The sequence below is a fragment of the Bos indicus x Bos taurus genome, chromosome 2, assembly GCF_003369695.1.
Source record: "Bos indicus x Bos taurus breed Angus x Brahman F1 hybrid chromosome 2, Bos_hybrid_MaternalHap_v2.0, whole genome shotgun sequence".
Taxonomy (NCBI): domain Eukaryota; kingdom Metazoa; phylum Chordata; class Mammalia; order Artiodactyla; family Bovidae; genus Bos; species Bos indicus x Bos taurus.
The window spans coordinates 36,132,500-36,149,855 of record NC_040077.1 but is presented as its reverse complement, the minus strand read 5'-3'; the positions used below and the strand labels follow the sequence as shown (position 1 = coordinate 36,149,855).

General features: G+C 45.9%; 1 protein-coding gene across 1 annotated transcript in view; it reads right to left on the bottom strand.

Moving 5' to 3' along the window:
- The window catches only part of PLA2R1 (phospholipase A2 receptor 1), a 134,261-nt gene extending 120,183 nt beyond the window's left edge, over positions 1–14,078 (bottom strand). The window contains exon 1 of the mRNA XM_027559683.1: positions 13,412–14,078. Coding sequence (XP_027415484.1) covers positions 13,412–14,063 — 652 coding nt within the window. The 5' untranslated portion in view covers positions 14,064–14,078. The remainder of the gene's footprint in view (positions 1–13,411) is intronic.
- Between the last annotated feature and the right edge of the window lie 3,278 nt (positions 14,079–17,356).

Genomic DNA, 17,356 nt, shown 5'->3' with positions numbered 1-17,356 from the left:
TCTCTTTGCAATAAAATGCTATTGTACATCCCTTCATAATTATAAGTTTAGGAAGAGAAAAAGGATTGATTTACTAGAAGTAACTTATAAACTAATTTTCATCCTTAAAAAACAAAATCCATTGAAACTAGTGTTTCTACTTTCTACTTCTGAGTTCCTCTGGAAAGGAGATCATTTTAGATCCACCCTTTGGTCCCACAGGATGACATGTACTTTTCTAAGGAATGGAAGGAGAATTTCCTTATTCATTCATTTCTTCATTCATTCATTCAACAAGCATTCCCTGGGTGCTGACTATGTGGAAGACACTGTGTAGGGTACCAGAGATAGACAGAAGAGTCATTTGCTTGAATATTTGCTCTCTAAAACTATATCTATTTGTTCTGGAATCATGCAAATTCTCCCAGTTAATGAAAAGAAGGGAGTTTCATCAGTTCCACAGATAACACTGTAAAATAAATCTTTAAAAACAAATGATGAAAAATTAGAAAAAGGAAAGGACTAGAATTTAAAACACTTGACTGGATCTTCAAGTGATGACATGAGTGAGGTGGACATGGCCCCTCAGTGCATCAGACCTTTCTAGATGGAAAGAGTGTGTGTATACATGAACTGGTCCATTTCCCAGGGAGGAGACAGCAGAACAGCACTGGAAGGGACACAGACGTGGCAGAAACTAACTCCCCATAAACCCAGAACCATGAACTTCAGCGCTGGGTGAGACCATAAAGCTCATTTACTTGAATCATCCTTATACGTTTTTTTCCCAAATGTTATTTTTTTCTTAGAAGTTCTATATTCATATACTTGGTGAGAACCATGTAGGTCTAGCTCTATTTACATGCATTAATTTGTAACCTAGAAAGAAAAAAATGAACTGCTGTAGATTATTGCCAAATAACTTGAAGCAGTGTCCTCTGAGGTTATTGATATTTCTTCTGGCAATCTTGATTCCAGCTTGTGCTTCATCCAGCCTGGCATTTTGCATGATGTACTCTGCATATAAGTTAAATAAGCAGGGTGACAATATACAGCCTTATGCAGATGACACCACCCTTATGGCAGAAAACAAAGAGGAGCTTAAGAGCCTCTTGATGAAGGTAAAAGAGGAGAGTGAAAAAGCTGACTTAAAACTCAACATTCAAAGAACAAAGATGATAGCATCTGGTCCCATCACTTCATGGCAAGTAGATGGGGAAACAGTGGAAACAGTGACAGATTTTATTTTCTCAGACTCCAAAATCACTGCAGATGGTGACTGTAGCCATGAAATTGAAAGATGCTTGCTCTTTGGAAGAAAAGCTATGACTAATCTAGACAGCATGCTAAAAAGCAAAGACATTACTTTACCAACAAAGGTCCGTCTAGTCAAAGCTATAGTTTTTCCAGTAGTCACGTATGGATGTGAGAGCTGGACCATAAAGAAGGCTGAAAACCAAAGAATTGAAGCTTTTGAGTTGTGGTTTGGAGAAGACTCTTGAGAGTCCCTTGGACACCAAGGAGATCAAACCAGTAAATCCTAAAGGAAATCAATACTGAATATTCATTAGAAGGACTGATGTTGAAGTTGAAGCTCCAATACTTTGGCCACTTGATATGAAGAGCTGACTCCTTAGAAAAGACCCTGATGCTGGAGAAGGGGATGACAGAGGGCAAGATTGACTCAGTGGACATAAATTGAGCAAGTTCTGGGAGATGGTGAAGGACAGGGAAGCCTGGCATAATGCAGGTCCAAGGGGTTGCAAAGAGTCAGATGTGACTGAGCGACAGAACAACAACAACTGGAAGTGGGAGACTTGAGATTTCAAACAGACATTAATGGAGGGTCTAATGTGGCACGTGCTAGGAGCCCTGCTGACGGACAGGGAGGCCTGGCGTGCTGCGATTCATGGGGTCGCAAAGAGTCGGACACGACTGAGTGACTGAACTGAACTGAACTGAGGAGCCCTGCAGACAGGATACATATATCAGTGTTTGCACTCAAGAAACTGATGTTCTCCCTGGGAGTGCATCATGAAATGTACAGGAAGAACCACAACTTAATTCCAAAATATATTTTGACATAAGAGGTATAATCACAATAGGAGGAAACCAGCATCTAGAAGGTGTCAGTTTGGTCTAGAAGATCAGAAAAATCAATCAATCTCACAAGAACACACACACACAAGAGGCATTTTCATTCAACATTTATTAGGGACCTAATATGTGTTGCATATGGGGGTACACTGGTGAACTAGACCAGCATGGGTGCCTATCCTCTTTACAGAGACGGAGTTCAGGTAGTGGAGAAAGTATAGATGGAGAGGTGAAGGGTCACACCAGGAAAATTGTGGACAGAGCAAAAGTTACCAGAGTCAGAGGCGATGAAAATAATCAGCTCTAAGGGTGATGAGAGCCTCACTATATAAAAGTGTTCGGTGGTTATAGAATATGAGGTTAGAAAGAGGTGGTTTGGGACCATTTTATGAGGAACTTAAATTGTATTCAAAAATCTGTACATCATTCAGATGAAAAGGAGCTTTTGGAACAAGAGAAGCCGTGACTGAGGCTATGGTGTGGAATGTGAATCATTTGATAAAAACATTTATTGAGCACTTTTTGTGTGCTCAGAATTGTTTTAGGAGAGTGTAGGTGTAAGACAAATGTCCAAGTTCCTGCGCTGGAGTTCTCACTTAGCTGGGATGAGACAGCCCATGTGCAGGATGGAGAACATTCTGAAGACTTCTGCTTTGATCCGGCAAGAGAGACAGAGATATTAGTTCAACTGGTGGTGATGAGAAAGAAAGAGACTGATTAGACTCTAGTCTCTTGAGAGATAATTCAAGGAGGGAAGAAATGACAGGACATGGTGATTGATAGAACCGGAGAAGCCTGGAAAAGGGAGTTGCAATATCTTGTTTTCTGGCTTCAGATACATGGGTTGTCAGTTGCCTGCTGATTCCTACCATACCATGAGGTTGGGGTCTAAAGCCTCAGGCTGTAATTAGTGTTGGAAAAATGCCAGCTGGGAGTCCCTGCAGGAAGTTCCTCTTGAGGCCCTTCCACTTCATGCTCAGCACCCCTTCTGCCCACCTCCACCTGCCTTTTAGTGTCACCTTCTACTTGGCTCAGAGGTTAAAGCGTCTGCCTGCGTCTGCCTGCAATGCAGGAGAGCTGGGTTCGATCCCTGGATCGGGAACATCCCCTGGAGAAGGAAATGGCAACCCATTCTTGCCTGGAGAATCCCATGGACAGAGGAGCCTGGTGGGCTATAGTCCACGGGGTCGCAAAGAGTCAGACACGACTGAGTGACTTCACTTTCACTTTCTACTTTAAGCAGCTCCTCTTAGAACAAGCTGAGGTATGAAGTGTTACATAAATATGATGTGAAATGGTAAGCCTTGGTGAGATGTATGTTCTTTCAATTAAAAAAAAAACAAACCTTAAAACAATGAAACAATTCATTGGAAAAAAAATGCTCCTTTTATGGTGGAAAACACCATGCCAGTGGCAACTAAGCCAGCTGATGTATAAGCTGGCCACGTTAAGGGAAGTGGAAGGAAAAGTTCAGATGCACGGTTCACATCAAGTGCTATGTTTAAGACAAGCTATTAGGAAGCCACTGCTTGCCAACTGCAATCCAATTTCAATCTCCTACCCCATTCCCCGGGGTTTAACCCTCTTCTACTCCATCTGCCCACACAGCTCACGCACTTCCTGCCCCAGGATCAGCTCTTGAATCTGTCCAGTTCTTGGCTGTTCTGACACTATCTCAATTTTAGCATGAAAAGGATCTGGGAGGTATGCGGGGCAGGGAGATCACTGCCCTGAAACCAATCTAAAGGTGAGCAATTTCTCTCTTGAGATGTATCGGCATTTCCCAGCTACACAAATTTAGGTTTGTCCTGTCCAGTGAGTCAGATTCAGATGTTATTGTTTCCCTTACTCAGATGACTGCAGCAGGAAGGGATGCTGTGTGAGTGAATCAAGTCCCGTTCATGGCTGAACGATGCAGGGAAGCGGAATTCTTAATATGTCTTTCCAAACCAGTAAGCAAGGAATTTCTGATGTTTGCAGCCTGTGCGTTGTACTTGAAAGATAAAATCAAGGGAAAATGTGTCTGTCCTTCCTGGCCCTCTCTGCATGAATATTTGCATTTTATCCCAGATCATCTGAGATGTGGTGTTTATCTCTTGACAATCTGATAGTGCTTATCAACTTGATAGGCTTCCTATCAACTGGTTTCTGTTGGGTTGGCCAAAAAGTTCATTTGGATTTTTCCATAACAAGTAACAGAAAAACCCGAGTGAACTTTTGGGCCAACCTAATAAAATGAGCTAAAAAGCTGAGCACGTTTTAAAATATCCCCTTGTCCTGTCTCAGAACTTCCTTCTCTTTTCCTGCCCTGGCATCATCCTTGACATTGAGCCTTCTTTATTCTCCAGAAGCTTCTGAACCTGGGTAATCATCACCTCCACAGGCCTGTGGGACCCCTCTTGCTAAACCTTTTCACGTATTCGCTTCCCCTTTCTTTCTGATCTCCCCAGATCATCACTCAGTTCCACAAGGCATACAATACTCTTTCTCACATGCAGGAGGAATGAAACCTGGCTTCATCAGCTCTGATGAGCTCCAGTTTTGTCAGGACTCAAATTGCCTTTCACCAACCTCTGTGTGAAGTGGACTAACCCTTCCAGACTGCCCCTGCCCCTTGGCCACTCTCATTCCATCCCTCCCGCTCCCTTTCCGTCCATCTCATCTTTAGCAGTAGCTGACCCCCACAGATGGAGAAGGCGATGGCACCCCACTCCAGTACTCTTGCCTGGAAAATCTCATGGATGGAGGAGCCTGGTAGGCTGCAGTCCATGGGGTCGCTAAGAGTCAGACATGACTGAGCGACTTCACTTTCACTTTTCACTTTCATGCATTGGAGAAGGAAATGGCAACCCACTCCAGTGTTCTTGCCTGGAGAATCCCAGGGACAGTGGAGTCTGGTGGGCTGCCGTCTGTGGGGTCGCACAGAGTCAGACACGACTGAAGCAACTTAGCAGCAGCAGACCCCCACAGAAAATCTTCTCTCTTTCAAAGTTCTTCACTGTGTCTGTGAATCTTACAGGTAAAATTTTCAACTGAGTTGAAAACATTTCCTTTTAGCTTTTCATCTATTCCTCCATTATTTCTGTCTTTATTTAACTCTGAAGTCTCTAACAGACATTGCTTATGTAAAAATCATTATTCACAGTGGCTCTGTTATCATCTTATAGACTGTGTTGAAAATATACCATCTCAGTCACCAGGGAGCCTTGTTACAAAAAAGCATGTGATGGCAAGAAATAGTAAGATAGGACATTAAGACAGGACAAGTAAGTCATAAACTTCCCTCAACAATGTCTTTGTGTTGAAACCCTGGGAGGATGCAATTCAAAGACTGGGTCATCAAAACAAAGAAAAAAAGAAAACTCCACCAACAACCGAACAGCCCTGGGAATGATGTGACGTTACTGAAAGCAAAAGTGTTTATGCTGAGCTTCCCTGGTGGCTCAGACAGTAAACAATCTGCCTGCAGTGTGGGAGACCTGGGTTTGATCCCTGGGTCCAGACGATCCCCCGGGGAAGGCAATGGCTACCCGCTCTAGAATTCTAGCCTGGAGAATCCCATGGACAGAGGAGCCTGGTAGGCTACAGTCCATGGGGTCGCAAAGAGTAAAACATGACTGAGCAACTAACACTTTCACTTTCTCCATTTTATCTGCTTTGCTAAGTGAAAGACAGAAATGAAAACAAAACCAAATCCAAACTTCGAATGGTAGACATAATGTTAGTCCTTGTATTTGTTTGCTAAGGCTACCGTCACAAAGTGTCACTGACTAAGTGACTTAAACAGAAATAGGCTGTGTCATAGATTTGGAGATTACGTGTCAAAAATCAAGGTATCAGCTGAGTTGGCTCCTTGGAGGCCTGTGAGGGAAAGGTCTGTTCCAGGCCTCTTTCCTTGCTTGAAGATGTCTGTCTTCTCCTGGTATCTCTTCCTATCATCTACTCTTTATTCATATTTCTGTGTCCAAATCTCCTCTTCTTTATGAAGACATCAGTCAAATTAGGGCTCACCCTAATCACTTCATTATAACTTGATTACATCTGTAATGACCTTGTCTCCAAACAAGGTCTCATTCTGAGGTATTTGGGGGTTAGAACTTAAACATAATTTTGAGAGGGACACAATTCACCCCAAAACAGTCCCCATGCTTCTTACTCAGCTACCTAATTTGCAGAGCCCAGAGTAAAATGAAAAGGTGGGGCCCTGGCGGGGACAGGGAGGTCCAGTCAGTCTCCACTTTCTGTAGGCCCAAGAAGGGCTGCAACCTCTGAGGTGGAAATCACTGGGAACATACTTAGTCCCTGGACTGTGGAAAGATGATAAGTCCCCACTCAGTCCCCATGGAACCTGCAGTGGTGCTGCCACTCAGAGGGGACAGCAGCCTTATCTTGTTCCTGGAGAACACTGGCCGCCCATTTCCAGGCCCTGGGCCTCCCATTCCCCAGCCCCAGTGCAACCTGGTTGTCACGGTGGGCAGAGTACAGGAGCATGGATGAGGAGGCTGAAAACCACCCCAGTTTGGTGAGGAGTATGGAGCCCTATCCCAACAGGTACAAAGCTTTGTGCTAAGGCCACAGATATGGAGGCCAGCACCAAGGTCATCTCTGGGAACTGGCCGAGCCCCACTGTAATTGTTGCCCAAAGCCCCCTGATCCTTACCAGCCATGTAAGGTAAGGATCCTTACCCATGTGAGGTAAAAATACCCACTCCAGTATTCACTCTAGAGTGCCCTAGACAATAACCTAATAACACTCTTCTAGCAGGAATTTTCTGTTTTGAGGCTGCAAAAATTGGCTACTAACCCACAAAAAGCATTGGTTCTCCCTTGAGGTGACCCACTGTTCTAACAGGGTCTGGTGGGCTCTCCCTGGTCTGCTGCATTTGCAGAGCCCTCATTATCTCTCCTTCTTGCTCTTTGTAAACCTCCCTTCTGAAATACTCTGTGTCTGGAAATGCTTTTCCAACTCCAGCACAGACCACAACAAGGAGCTGACATGAAATGGGGCTGAGCTTGGTGACTCAGACAGTACAGAATCTGTCTGTAATGTGGGAGACCCAGGTTCAAACCTTGGATCAGGTAGATCCCCTGGAGAAGGTAATGGCAACCCACTCAAATATTCTTGCCTGGAGAATCCCATGGACAGAGGAGCCTGGTGGGTTACAGTCCATGGGGTCACAAGGAGTCGGACATGACTGAGTGACTAACACTTTCATTTTAAACTCCTGGCTTGTGCTCCATTGTTCCACAGGATTTCATGCCCAAAGAACAAATTCAGAAATAAAAGTTACTAAGAATTCCAAGACCCCAAACCAGAGAGAATTAAACCACAAGGACAATGCCTTGCTGAGCATGGAGTCCTATGAGACTGTTCTGGTCAATGCCCATATGCCCTGTTAACTGACCAAGGCTAACACTGTGGGAAAAAGACCCTGGCAAACCACTGAGCACTTCTTTTAGGGTAGAAATGCTTGAACTTGGAGTATCTGCCTTGGTTTCTCCATCTGCATGATGGACTTAATAATAATGCTGTCCTCATAGCATCCTGGTAAGGATTACCTCAGTCACTATGGCCGCTTTATAAATGATAATAAGAGAAAAACAAATACTAACTTTGGACATGGATAGTGAAAAATAGCAGCAAAATAAGACGACAATGTTTATAGTTAAATAATTACTTCGAATTTTCTGTTTATATTTTCATAGTTGAAAGGGAAAGTTCTCAAGACAAGATGTGAGGAGCCAGAAATAACGAAACCTTTTATTAGCATATTTCTTTGGAGCTGCAGTAATCTGGGAAGCATCATAAATTAAAAAGTCATGTGGCCACGTATGAAAACTCTTGTCTGTTTTGTTTAGCTCTGTATCACAGAACCCAACTTATAGAAATTCTAATGTTGTTCCTCCAGTTTTCTTGAGTGACTTTATAAAATATTCTATCCTAACTGGCTTACTATAGTGTTTATAAGGTGTTCTTGTGTTTGTTTCTTTTATGAGCTATAATATTTCTTTTCACACTGATCAATTAAAAAATATAATTTATGTCCCTAGCTTTGTTTTGGAACATCTCATAAAAGGATTTCAAGGATAATTTCTAAAAGAAAATGGAGACAAGAGTCTATAAATGTCTCTGATACATTACTTTGATGGATCATATGAAGATTCATCACATAGGGATGGATTCAGAAGAGACAGAACAAAGGGACTGTTTCTTCAGAAACCCTGGTATAAATAAGCAAATTGTTAGCTCAAAGAAGGGATGCCGCGGGCACCACCAAGCTCTGTGTGGCTCAGTCTTTCTGGTAATTGGCTTGAAATCGATGCTCTGTAGTATCAGTTACTGCGACAACCAACAATAGGAAAAGAGGTTAGGAACTTAATGAGAAAGAGTAAAAAGGACCAGAAAAACTGGAAGTCTCTGCTGACTCTCAAAGACATGTGAGGAAAGGAGCCATTTAGAGAAACTGGGATGAGAAAAGTATAAAGTGGAAGAGACTCTGAAAGATGATAGATGGAGATGGAAGAAACAGCCTGAGGGCTGGAGTGGCTGATGACCAGGCAGGGCCGCTAAACCAGGATCTGATCATACTTTTACTTAAATTCCAGATCTCCAGATTAGCAGAATGGCTCATTACTCAGGGCTATAAAAATTGCCTAGAGGAAAAAAAAAAGTAAAAATCAATGGCTTTGCACATTTCTGCTTTGTGAAAATATTCACTCCTACATGTGTTCGTACAGGTTAGAAAAGGGGAAGTTGAAGAGAGCAAGAGGCTGGCCTCCTGGTCCTCCAGTCACAAAATCAAGTTGCATCTCCCAGCAAACAACAGGATACAGAATGGGCTGTTTTATCAGGTTGCAAAACTCTCCAGGGGTCTTTTGCATTTAGTGCTTAAGGGACTGGTTTGAATCTCTACAAGTTCCTGTAAGTGCAAGTTATTTAACCCTTCTTCTTCTGTAAAAGAAGAGTGTGTATTAATAGAACCTACCTGATTAGTGTGAGGGACATTTTGACCTTTGTATGAGAAATGAAAGCTAAGGGGAAAATCTCAAGGTCATGAATTCTCCCCACTGCTGCCTCCAGGTGGTGGTTCCTATCACCCTCTTTCAAAACCCTCTTCTATGTGGCACCCTCTCTTCATTCCTTGATCTCGGTGTGTATCACCTAGGACTTCTTCCTCGCTATGTGACTCCGGCAGTACTCCATCAGCCTCCCCACCTCAAGGCCTTTACCCTCCATACAGATGACCTAACACTCTGGCCCAGTGTTTCCTCTAACTCAAGTTGTGGCCCATTAACGTGACAAAATAAATTAAGTGTGTCCTGACCAGCATTGCAAAACAACATGGAATGAAACAGAGGAGGCAAGTGGCAGAGCAGCATATTAGGTGAGGGTGCTTTTTAATGATAAAAAGTTGCAGGTGTATCAACATATGTCTGCCCTGCTCAGGATTCCCAGTTCCTTGATCTCCTCTGCCCTGAGAACCTTCGTTCACCTGTTCGCACTTTAGTGACCACTCCTGCAACCATATCTTGGACCTGGTCTCTGCTGAGAACAGATCTACCTCCAAAATTTATCATTTCCTTGTATGATCACTACCCTTCCTATTCTGCCATTTCTCTCATCTTTCACTGTTATTTTTTATTTTTTTTTTCCTTTTTAACTCCTATTTCTTGAATCTACATTTTCTGCTCCTTAATATTCCTATTAGAACTGACTTAGCTCAGGTCATCAGCCTCTTCCGTTATGGGCAATTGCTTGAATCTTCTAGTTGGTTTCTTGGCTGCCCTTCAGAATTCCTCTCTTCAAATCCCAAACTGACTATGGCAGCCCTAAACTTCGAAGTGTGATCTGGTTCTGGTTCCCCTTTTCCAAACTCACAAGATCCTTCTTAGCAGTACCCAATTTACTCAACCAGAGTTTTTGTTTTCCCTTGAGCAGAGTGCCTGTGAACAAACTCATTTCCTCATCTTTCAGATGCTTCTAAAGAGTCATATGTCCTGCCATGACTCTATTCCGGGATCTACTCCATCCACAGCCCCCAATGAGACCACATCCCTGTGCGTACCTCCCACCCCTACCTTGGCCTCCTAGCCATGGGAGGGCCTCTGATTCATGGGTAGAGCACAGGGACCAGCCAGTCTGCTGCGACCAGTGTGGCCAGATTCCTCCCTTAGGAAATTAAGAGACTCTTCTGAGGATGCTGTGGGAGCTATCTATGAAAGATCCTACAAGTAGAAGCAGAAGAAACCGGTCCATAGAAAGAGCCAAACAAGGACCACCCACCAGCCCCTGAGAAACAGAGAAGTTGCCTCATCTCAGTGGCCAGTTCTCTGTTTTCAGGAGGCCTGGTGGCACAGGAAGACCTGTCCACGGGGCCCCTTGAGATCCCGATACCCTTACCTCCAGGCCCCCATTTGCCTGTGACCTTCAGTGGCTCTCTTTCCCCCATCCTAAAGAGCCCAGATCAGAACTCTCAGCCCACTGAACTCTGTTGCCCAATACGTGACTCTGCCTTTGCACACATTCTGTGTTTTCCCCAAATGTTCTTGCTTCCATGGGGCAACTGCCTACTTCTCCTTCAGGAAAACAGTCTGGTTCCAGGGTGCATTAACTTAACTACTATATGACGCTGTATCTACTAATTTTTTAATACAAATTCATTGATAAATGGGGCTTCCCAGGTGGCTCAGTGGTAAAGAATCTGCGTGCCAACGCAGGAGACACAGGAGATGTGGGTTTGATCCCTGAGTTGGGAAGATCCCCTGGAGTAGGAAATGACAACCCACTCAGTCTGCCTGGGAAATCCCATAGACAGGGAGCCTGGGGGCGGTGGGGGGGGGGGGGCTATATACTACAGAGTTGCAAAGAGTTGGACATGACTGAGCATCTGAGCATACACACATGCATTGATAAATGACTGAAAAGTCACCAGAATACCATCCATCATCTGTCTCTCAAGGCTGGGATGCTTACAATAAATAAGAAATCAATCAGTAATACATATCAAATAAATTTTCAGATTAAAAATAGAACATGTATAACCTGCCTTGTATTATTGTGCATGCTAAGTCACTTCAGTTGTGTCTAACTCTGTGCGACCCTGTGGACTGCAGCCTGCCAGGCTTCTCTGTCTGTGGGATTCTCCAGGCAAGAGTACTGCAGTGGGTTGCCCTGCACTCCTCCGAGGAACCTTCCCGACCTAGGAATTGAACCTGGATCTCTTAGGTCTAACCTGCATTGGCAGGTGGTTTCTTTTCCACTAGTACCACCTGGGAAGCCCCACTTTGTATTATTACATATTCCTTATTAGTGGATATGAAACTGACACAGGTGCATATTTTCTCCTGGTTGCTCTGGGGATGTCAATCATGGCCAGAAGTAAGTCAGTATACCTCAGTGAACACAGTGGTAAACCTCAGCACCCAAAACCTAAAAAAAAGCAGCCATATTTCAGCTTCTATGTCTGAAAAACAGATGGCTGAAGTAGACAATGTCTCAGGTCCCTTCCAACGTGAAGATTTTGTTTCTCCATCTTTGGACAAACAGGAAAAACTTGATTTAAACCCATCTAGATTATACTTGAAATTCCACTGATATATCAGAGTGCTTAAAGTCAAGAAGGGGAGCCTGGGTGATGATTGGAGCATTCAGTGCCACACAGTCCCTGTGCTTTTGGAAATCAGTAGCACCATTTTCATATGTGAAGACTCTCTGTGCCAACTATGAGTGTACAAGAGGTAGTGGACGATTCTAACTTCATAGTGTCCTTGACTATTAAAAAGAAGGCACTGATTAGAAACAATCTCAGCTGGGATTTGGATCTGCTACATATAGAAGGGATTAGCCCATCTGTGCTAACCCTGGCTCAAGGAATCACCAACGCATTCTCTCTGTGTGGTTACGTTCCAACTTCTCCTCTGGGCTGCTGCCCTGTTCTAGTTAGACATGAGTGCTCAGGCAAGATCCACATTTTAAAATGTAAAGGAATAAGCTCGGCACAGTCACTGCTAGTGGAGATGGGTCACCCACCAGATCACATGCCCATCTGCAGGAACATTTTCACTGAACATTTCACTGAAGAAATAAGAGGTCTGTGACCTTTGGCCGCCTTAGGATAAGAATTGCTCAATCAGTCCTTGGGAAAGCCTCCTAGGAATGCAGGAGGATACAGTCCAGACACAGAATATGTAGAGAAGGGAAACAGACACTGGTGACACCTTGTTTTACCCCTTCTGTTCAAGCTTCTCCCCAAAGGCTGAGAGGATGGAGGCTGCCTGGAGGCTCCTCCTGGTTTACTTAGTTTTCCCTGTATCACCTTCCTCCCCTCACGCCTGGGCTCACGCTTTGGATGCTGGCTGCTTGCCTCTGAGGCGCCCCATATAGTTATTCATGAATGCAGGCAATCTCTCTTTCTGTCTCTGTTTGTGTGTGTGCTCAGTGGCTTCAGTCGTGTCCAACTCTTTGCCACCCCACGGACTGTAGACCTCCAGGCTCCTCTGCCCATAGGGATTCTCCAGGCAAGAATACTGGAGTGGGTTGTCATGTCCTTCTCCAGGGGATTTTCCTGACCCAGGGATTCAAACCAGCCTCTTGTGTCTCCTGCACTGGCAGGCTGGTTCTTTACCACTAGCGCCACCTGGGAAGCCCTTCTATCTCTGTACCTGTCCCTTTATGAATCTTATGTATAGTAGGTGCTCAATAAATAATTGATGAGCCGTGAGTACACGTGTACACTGTGGCGGTAACCGCCCCCCCCCCCCCAAATTCCCCACTCACTGGCATGCTGTGTGCCTTGCAAGGGGTCACATTTTGTGATCAGTAGTCCTACGGATGTCACAGCCCCTATATTTTAAAGTGTTAAGAAACTGAAGAGCAGAGAGCTAATTTTGCTCCAGCTCATAAGTTTATTCGGGCCACAGAGGCTCCTCTTCCCCATCTGGCCGGAGAGGCTTTAATAAAGATTGTTTTTCTTTTTCGACGGCGCAGAACGGAGAAGCCCGGCTTGGGGACACTCCACGGGTGGCAGCGTGCACCAACAGCGCTTGCTTTAGGGGAGAACAAGATGGGACATCTTTTTGTCATCATTTTCCCCAGAGATGATCGTCCCAAATACACCGCTCTCGAAAAGTTTACGTTTTGAAATATCTACCCTCCTATGCTCAGCGCGTCCCCGGCCACAGTTGAGTCAAACGGCCTGCGAGCCCAGGTACCAACCCCTCGCCGCGCTCCCCACACGGACCACGGTCTAATCCCGGCTGCTTCGCCCCTTCCTCCTCTGGATCACCTCCGCCCCCGACGTGCCCGCTGGTCTCTCTGGCCCCGGGGGACACTCACCTTGCCACTCGCGGAGCCGCTCGGGGGTGACTGCCCACGCCGCGGTCTCGGCGGAGCCCGCCGGTACCTGCAGCAGCAGCAGGAGCAGCGACAGCGACAGCAGCGGCATCGCTAACCACTTGGCCCGCCGGTCCCCGGGTGTAGCGCCCGCGGGGGGCCAGGGCCGAAGCCCCAGCGCCCAGCCCTGCGGTGGGTGGGGTGGCGGAGGGCAGGACCGCAGCCTCCTCCGCGCTCCAACCCTCCCCGGGGGCCTCGCCACCCCTGCGTCCCCGAGACCCACTTCGTCAGTCACCCCTGTGGCCACGGTGGGGGGGCTCTCTGGCTGGAAGACGGAAAAGTCGCGGAGGTTCTCCCTTTGCGGCTTGGAGCAGGAGGAGGAACAGGGGGTGGACAATCTGCCCGTCCCAGAAATGCCTGCCTTTAGGGTGGAGAGGGAGGGGGGAGGCTGCCCCGGGCTAGCTCCTCCTGCTTCCAGCCTTCCCTCTCCTTCCTGGGGGAGGCCGAATAGGAGCTGGGGGTGAGCGAGTTGAAAATCTCTGGGACAGGAAGTCTGACATTTGGGTTTATACACCACCCGGGTTCTGGTAAACACTGCGGGTTTGGCGGCAGGCAGCTTAGAGGAAACCGAGCTGCTCCGAGGACCCAGGCGCATTAGGAACGCACTGGACTCCCTCTCCCCTGGAATGTGGAGCTCAGAGGTCCCTGGGGGTGCGCCAGGGTCCCCGCCCTACTTACTCCAGAGAACCCTGAAGCTTCTTCCCTTGCTGAGCTCCTTTCCCCTTTACAGAGTACCTCCCCCTTCCATCTCAGATTCTCCTAACCCAGCAGAATAGCTGGGTTATCCCGTGTCACAGCTGTTACCTTGTTGTCCCACTTTATACCTAAAAAACCGGTCCAGAAAAGCAAAGTGATTTTCTCTAAGAGGTTACACTTTAAGTTGGCAAAAGTTCCTCCCTAAACTAGGAAAACTGTGACTAGAATGTAGTCTTTCGGGTAACTAGCAGAAGTGTGTGTGTGTGTGGGTGTGGGTGTGGGTGTGGGTGTGGGTGTGGGTGTGGGTGTGGGTGTGTGTGTGTGTTAGTTCCTCAGTTGTGTCCGACTCTTTGCGGGCCCCATGGACTATAGCCCGCCAAGCTCATCTGTCCATGGAATTCTCCAGGCAAGAATATTGGAGTGGGTTGCCATTTCTTTCTCCAGGGGATCTTCCTCACCCAGGGATTGAACCCGGATCGCTGGCATTGTAGGCAGATTGACAAATTCTTTACCATCTGCCTACTAGCAGGGAAGCCTACTAGAAATGTTTAATATTCATGAGAACAGGCTAGTATAGTATCTTTCCTAAATAGTCCTTAAATAAAACATTGTTTATGATGCTAGTCATTAAAACATAAAGGAGGGAAGAGAGCAAAATGGAGCTTTAAAAAATAAAAAGGAAGGTGGTGCAATCTTGGAGAACCTTGCTTTCCTTAGCTGCCTATTGATCCAAACCAATTATTTTTTGGCAGGGTGTGTGTGTTGGGGGCTACCCCCATGTGGGATCCTTTTTCCTCCACCAGGGATTGAACCCATGCCCCCTGCATTGGCAGCCTGGAGTCTTAACTACTGAACTGCCAGGGAAGCTCCCTCAAACCAATAGTTTTAAATGATACTGTCGGCTGTAGACTGAATTGTGTCCCCAGTACCCCATTTGTTAAAGTCCTAACTGTTCCCCACCTCCAAGTTGTATTTGGATATGGGGATTTTAGGAGTTAATTAAGTTTAAATGAAGTCTAAGAGCTGGGGTCCTAGATAAGGTCAACACTATAAGGAGAGGAAGAGAGAGATCTTTCCACCCAGGCACCAAGGAGAGGCCATGTGAGGATACACAGCCAGAAGGTAGCCATCTACGAAACAGGCAGAGAACTCATCAAACCCCCAAATCTTCAGGAACTTGATTTTGGACTTTCCAGCCTCCAAAACTGAGAAATATGTTTCCATTGTTTAAACCGCCCAGCTTCTGATATTTTATTGAGTCAGCCCAAGTGGATTCATACTGTCTTAGCCCAGATCCCCTGGAAGCAGAGCCTGGGATGAGATCCCTGGCAGGGAGTGGAATTGGAGATCAGAGTGAAATAGGGAAGCAGGCATAGCCCTGGGGCAGGCAGCAACAGGTGCATGGCATGGGCAGTGGTGAGCTGCTGACACCCTGCCCCAGAGGGAAGCTGTGTAGGGCTGGCTGTTGCTGGAGTGAAAAAAACAAAAACAAAAACAAAACAGGTGGGGCTGAGAAAATGTGGACATTTCCACTAACCGAGTCAATAAATATTCTTTTATGGAGAAGTCAGCATCCCTGCCTGAAACATGTAGAAAAGGGATGTTTTCACAATATAGGAGTATATAGACCTCAGTCATGATGTATTTATCAGTCTCTTTTGTGGCCTCAGAACTACATTGCATACTATGGGAAAACCCCAAAGTAGATGATTCAGCCCTAAGCGGGCTGGCATCTATTGCGATAGCTGAGTGTTATCCAAGTGGCACAATTAACTAGGAAAGTGCAATCCTGATGTTAATCCTTGGTGAGGTGCAGTACAGTGGGAGTAAAAGTGGGAGAGGCCATGCTAGAGTGACTGTTCAGGGTTGGATGTGCTGTGATGGAGTGAAGAATATTTGGGAGGAAGAGGCTGTTTTAGGATGGGAAGAAGCTGTGCCAAAAAATACAAAAGTTGGCGTGAGAACTGCTTGTATGGGAGAGAGTGAGTGGGCACACCTGCTGGAGCAAAGGGCAGCTACTGGGGCAACCTGAAAAGCAAGGTCAGTCGCTGGGACACTCGGCTACCTCCCACTGGCTGTGGGATCTGGGTGATACATACACCTGCTCTGGCTTCAGTTTTATCCTCTATGTAATGAGGGGAAAAAACCTTCCCTGACCCACAGCAGATAATATTCCAAAGGAGCAGAGCTATGAATATGAGCAGGATAAAGAGGGAAACAAGCCATGTTTCATCTTCAAAGCAATTAGTGTAACGAAGAATGGTGATAACAGCTTCCTGGCCTCCTGACACCAAATTTCCTATTCAATGATTAGAAGACTCCTAAAGAGCTAGTTTTCATCTCTTCCTGAAAGTATTGCATGTGTCTTTGAGGTGGGAAATGTGGCAAAGAGCTTTTAAGCCTTTGAGAAAATGATCCTTCCCCATCTCACGGTCTTGCCTGTGTTTCAGATTCGTGAGGCAGGATAGTGTGATGGTTAGAGTAGGTGCTCTGTCGCTTATCCGCTGGTTAGTCTCCTTAGCCCCAGTTTCCTCACCCCACCTCCTTTTCTAAATTTATTTATTTGGCTATACCAGGTCTTAGTTATGGTATAAGGGTTCTAGTTCTCTGACCAGGGATGGAACCCGGGCCCCCTGCATTGGGAGCATGGAGTCTTAGCCACTAGACCACCAGGGAAGTCTCTGGAAGTTCCTTCTGTATAAAATGCGGGTGGGTGGTACTTTTTGCTTCAAAGTGCTGCTGTATTAAATGAAATAGTGCTTGGCACAGAGTCTGGCATATTTTCAGTGTCCTTTTATGGGAGCTTTGGAAATGGGAGGAGGGAGTGGGGCTGCAAAAAGAAGAGCAAAGGGAAGCTCAGGAGGGAACCCTGAAGAGCTCTATTCTGCTGAACTGATGTCTCCTCTTCACCCCTTCGCCCCACACACCTGGAACACCTGCCCCTGCATGCCTGGCACATCTTCCATCTCTCAGTTCATAACTTTGGATTAGAATTATTCCTTTATTTATACTTTTCATCTGATGTAAATTTCTTGAAGAGCCCACTACCTTTTTCTTCTCTTGGACTCTCCAGGGTGGCACTGTTCTGACACTTAGTAAATGCTCAGGATGTCCCTGCTGAATGAATGAATGAAGGAGGGAAGGAGGTAGAAAGGGATATAGTGTTTGGAGTTATTTGAAACTGGGAAAACA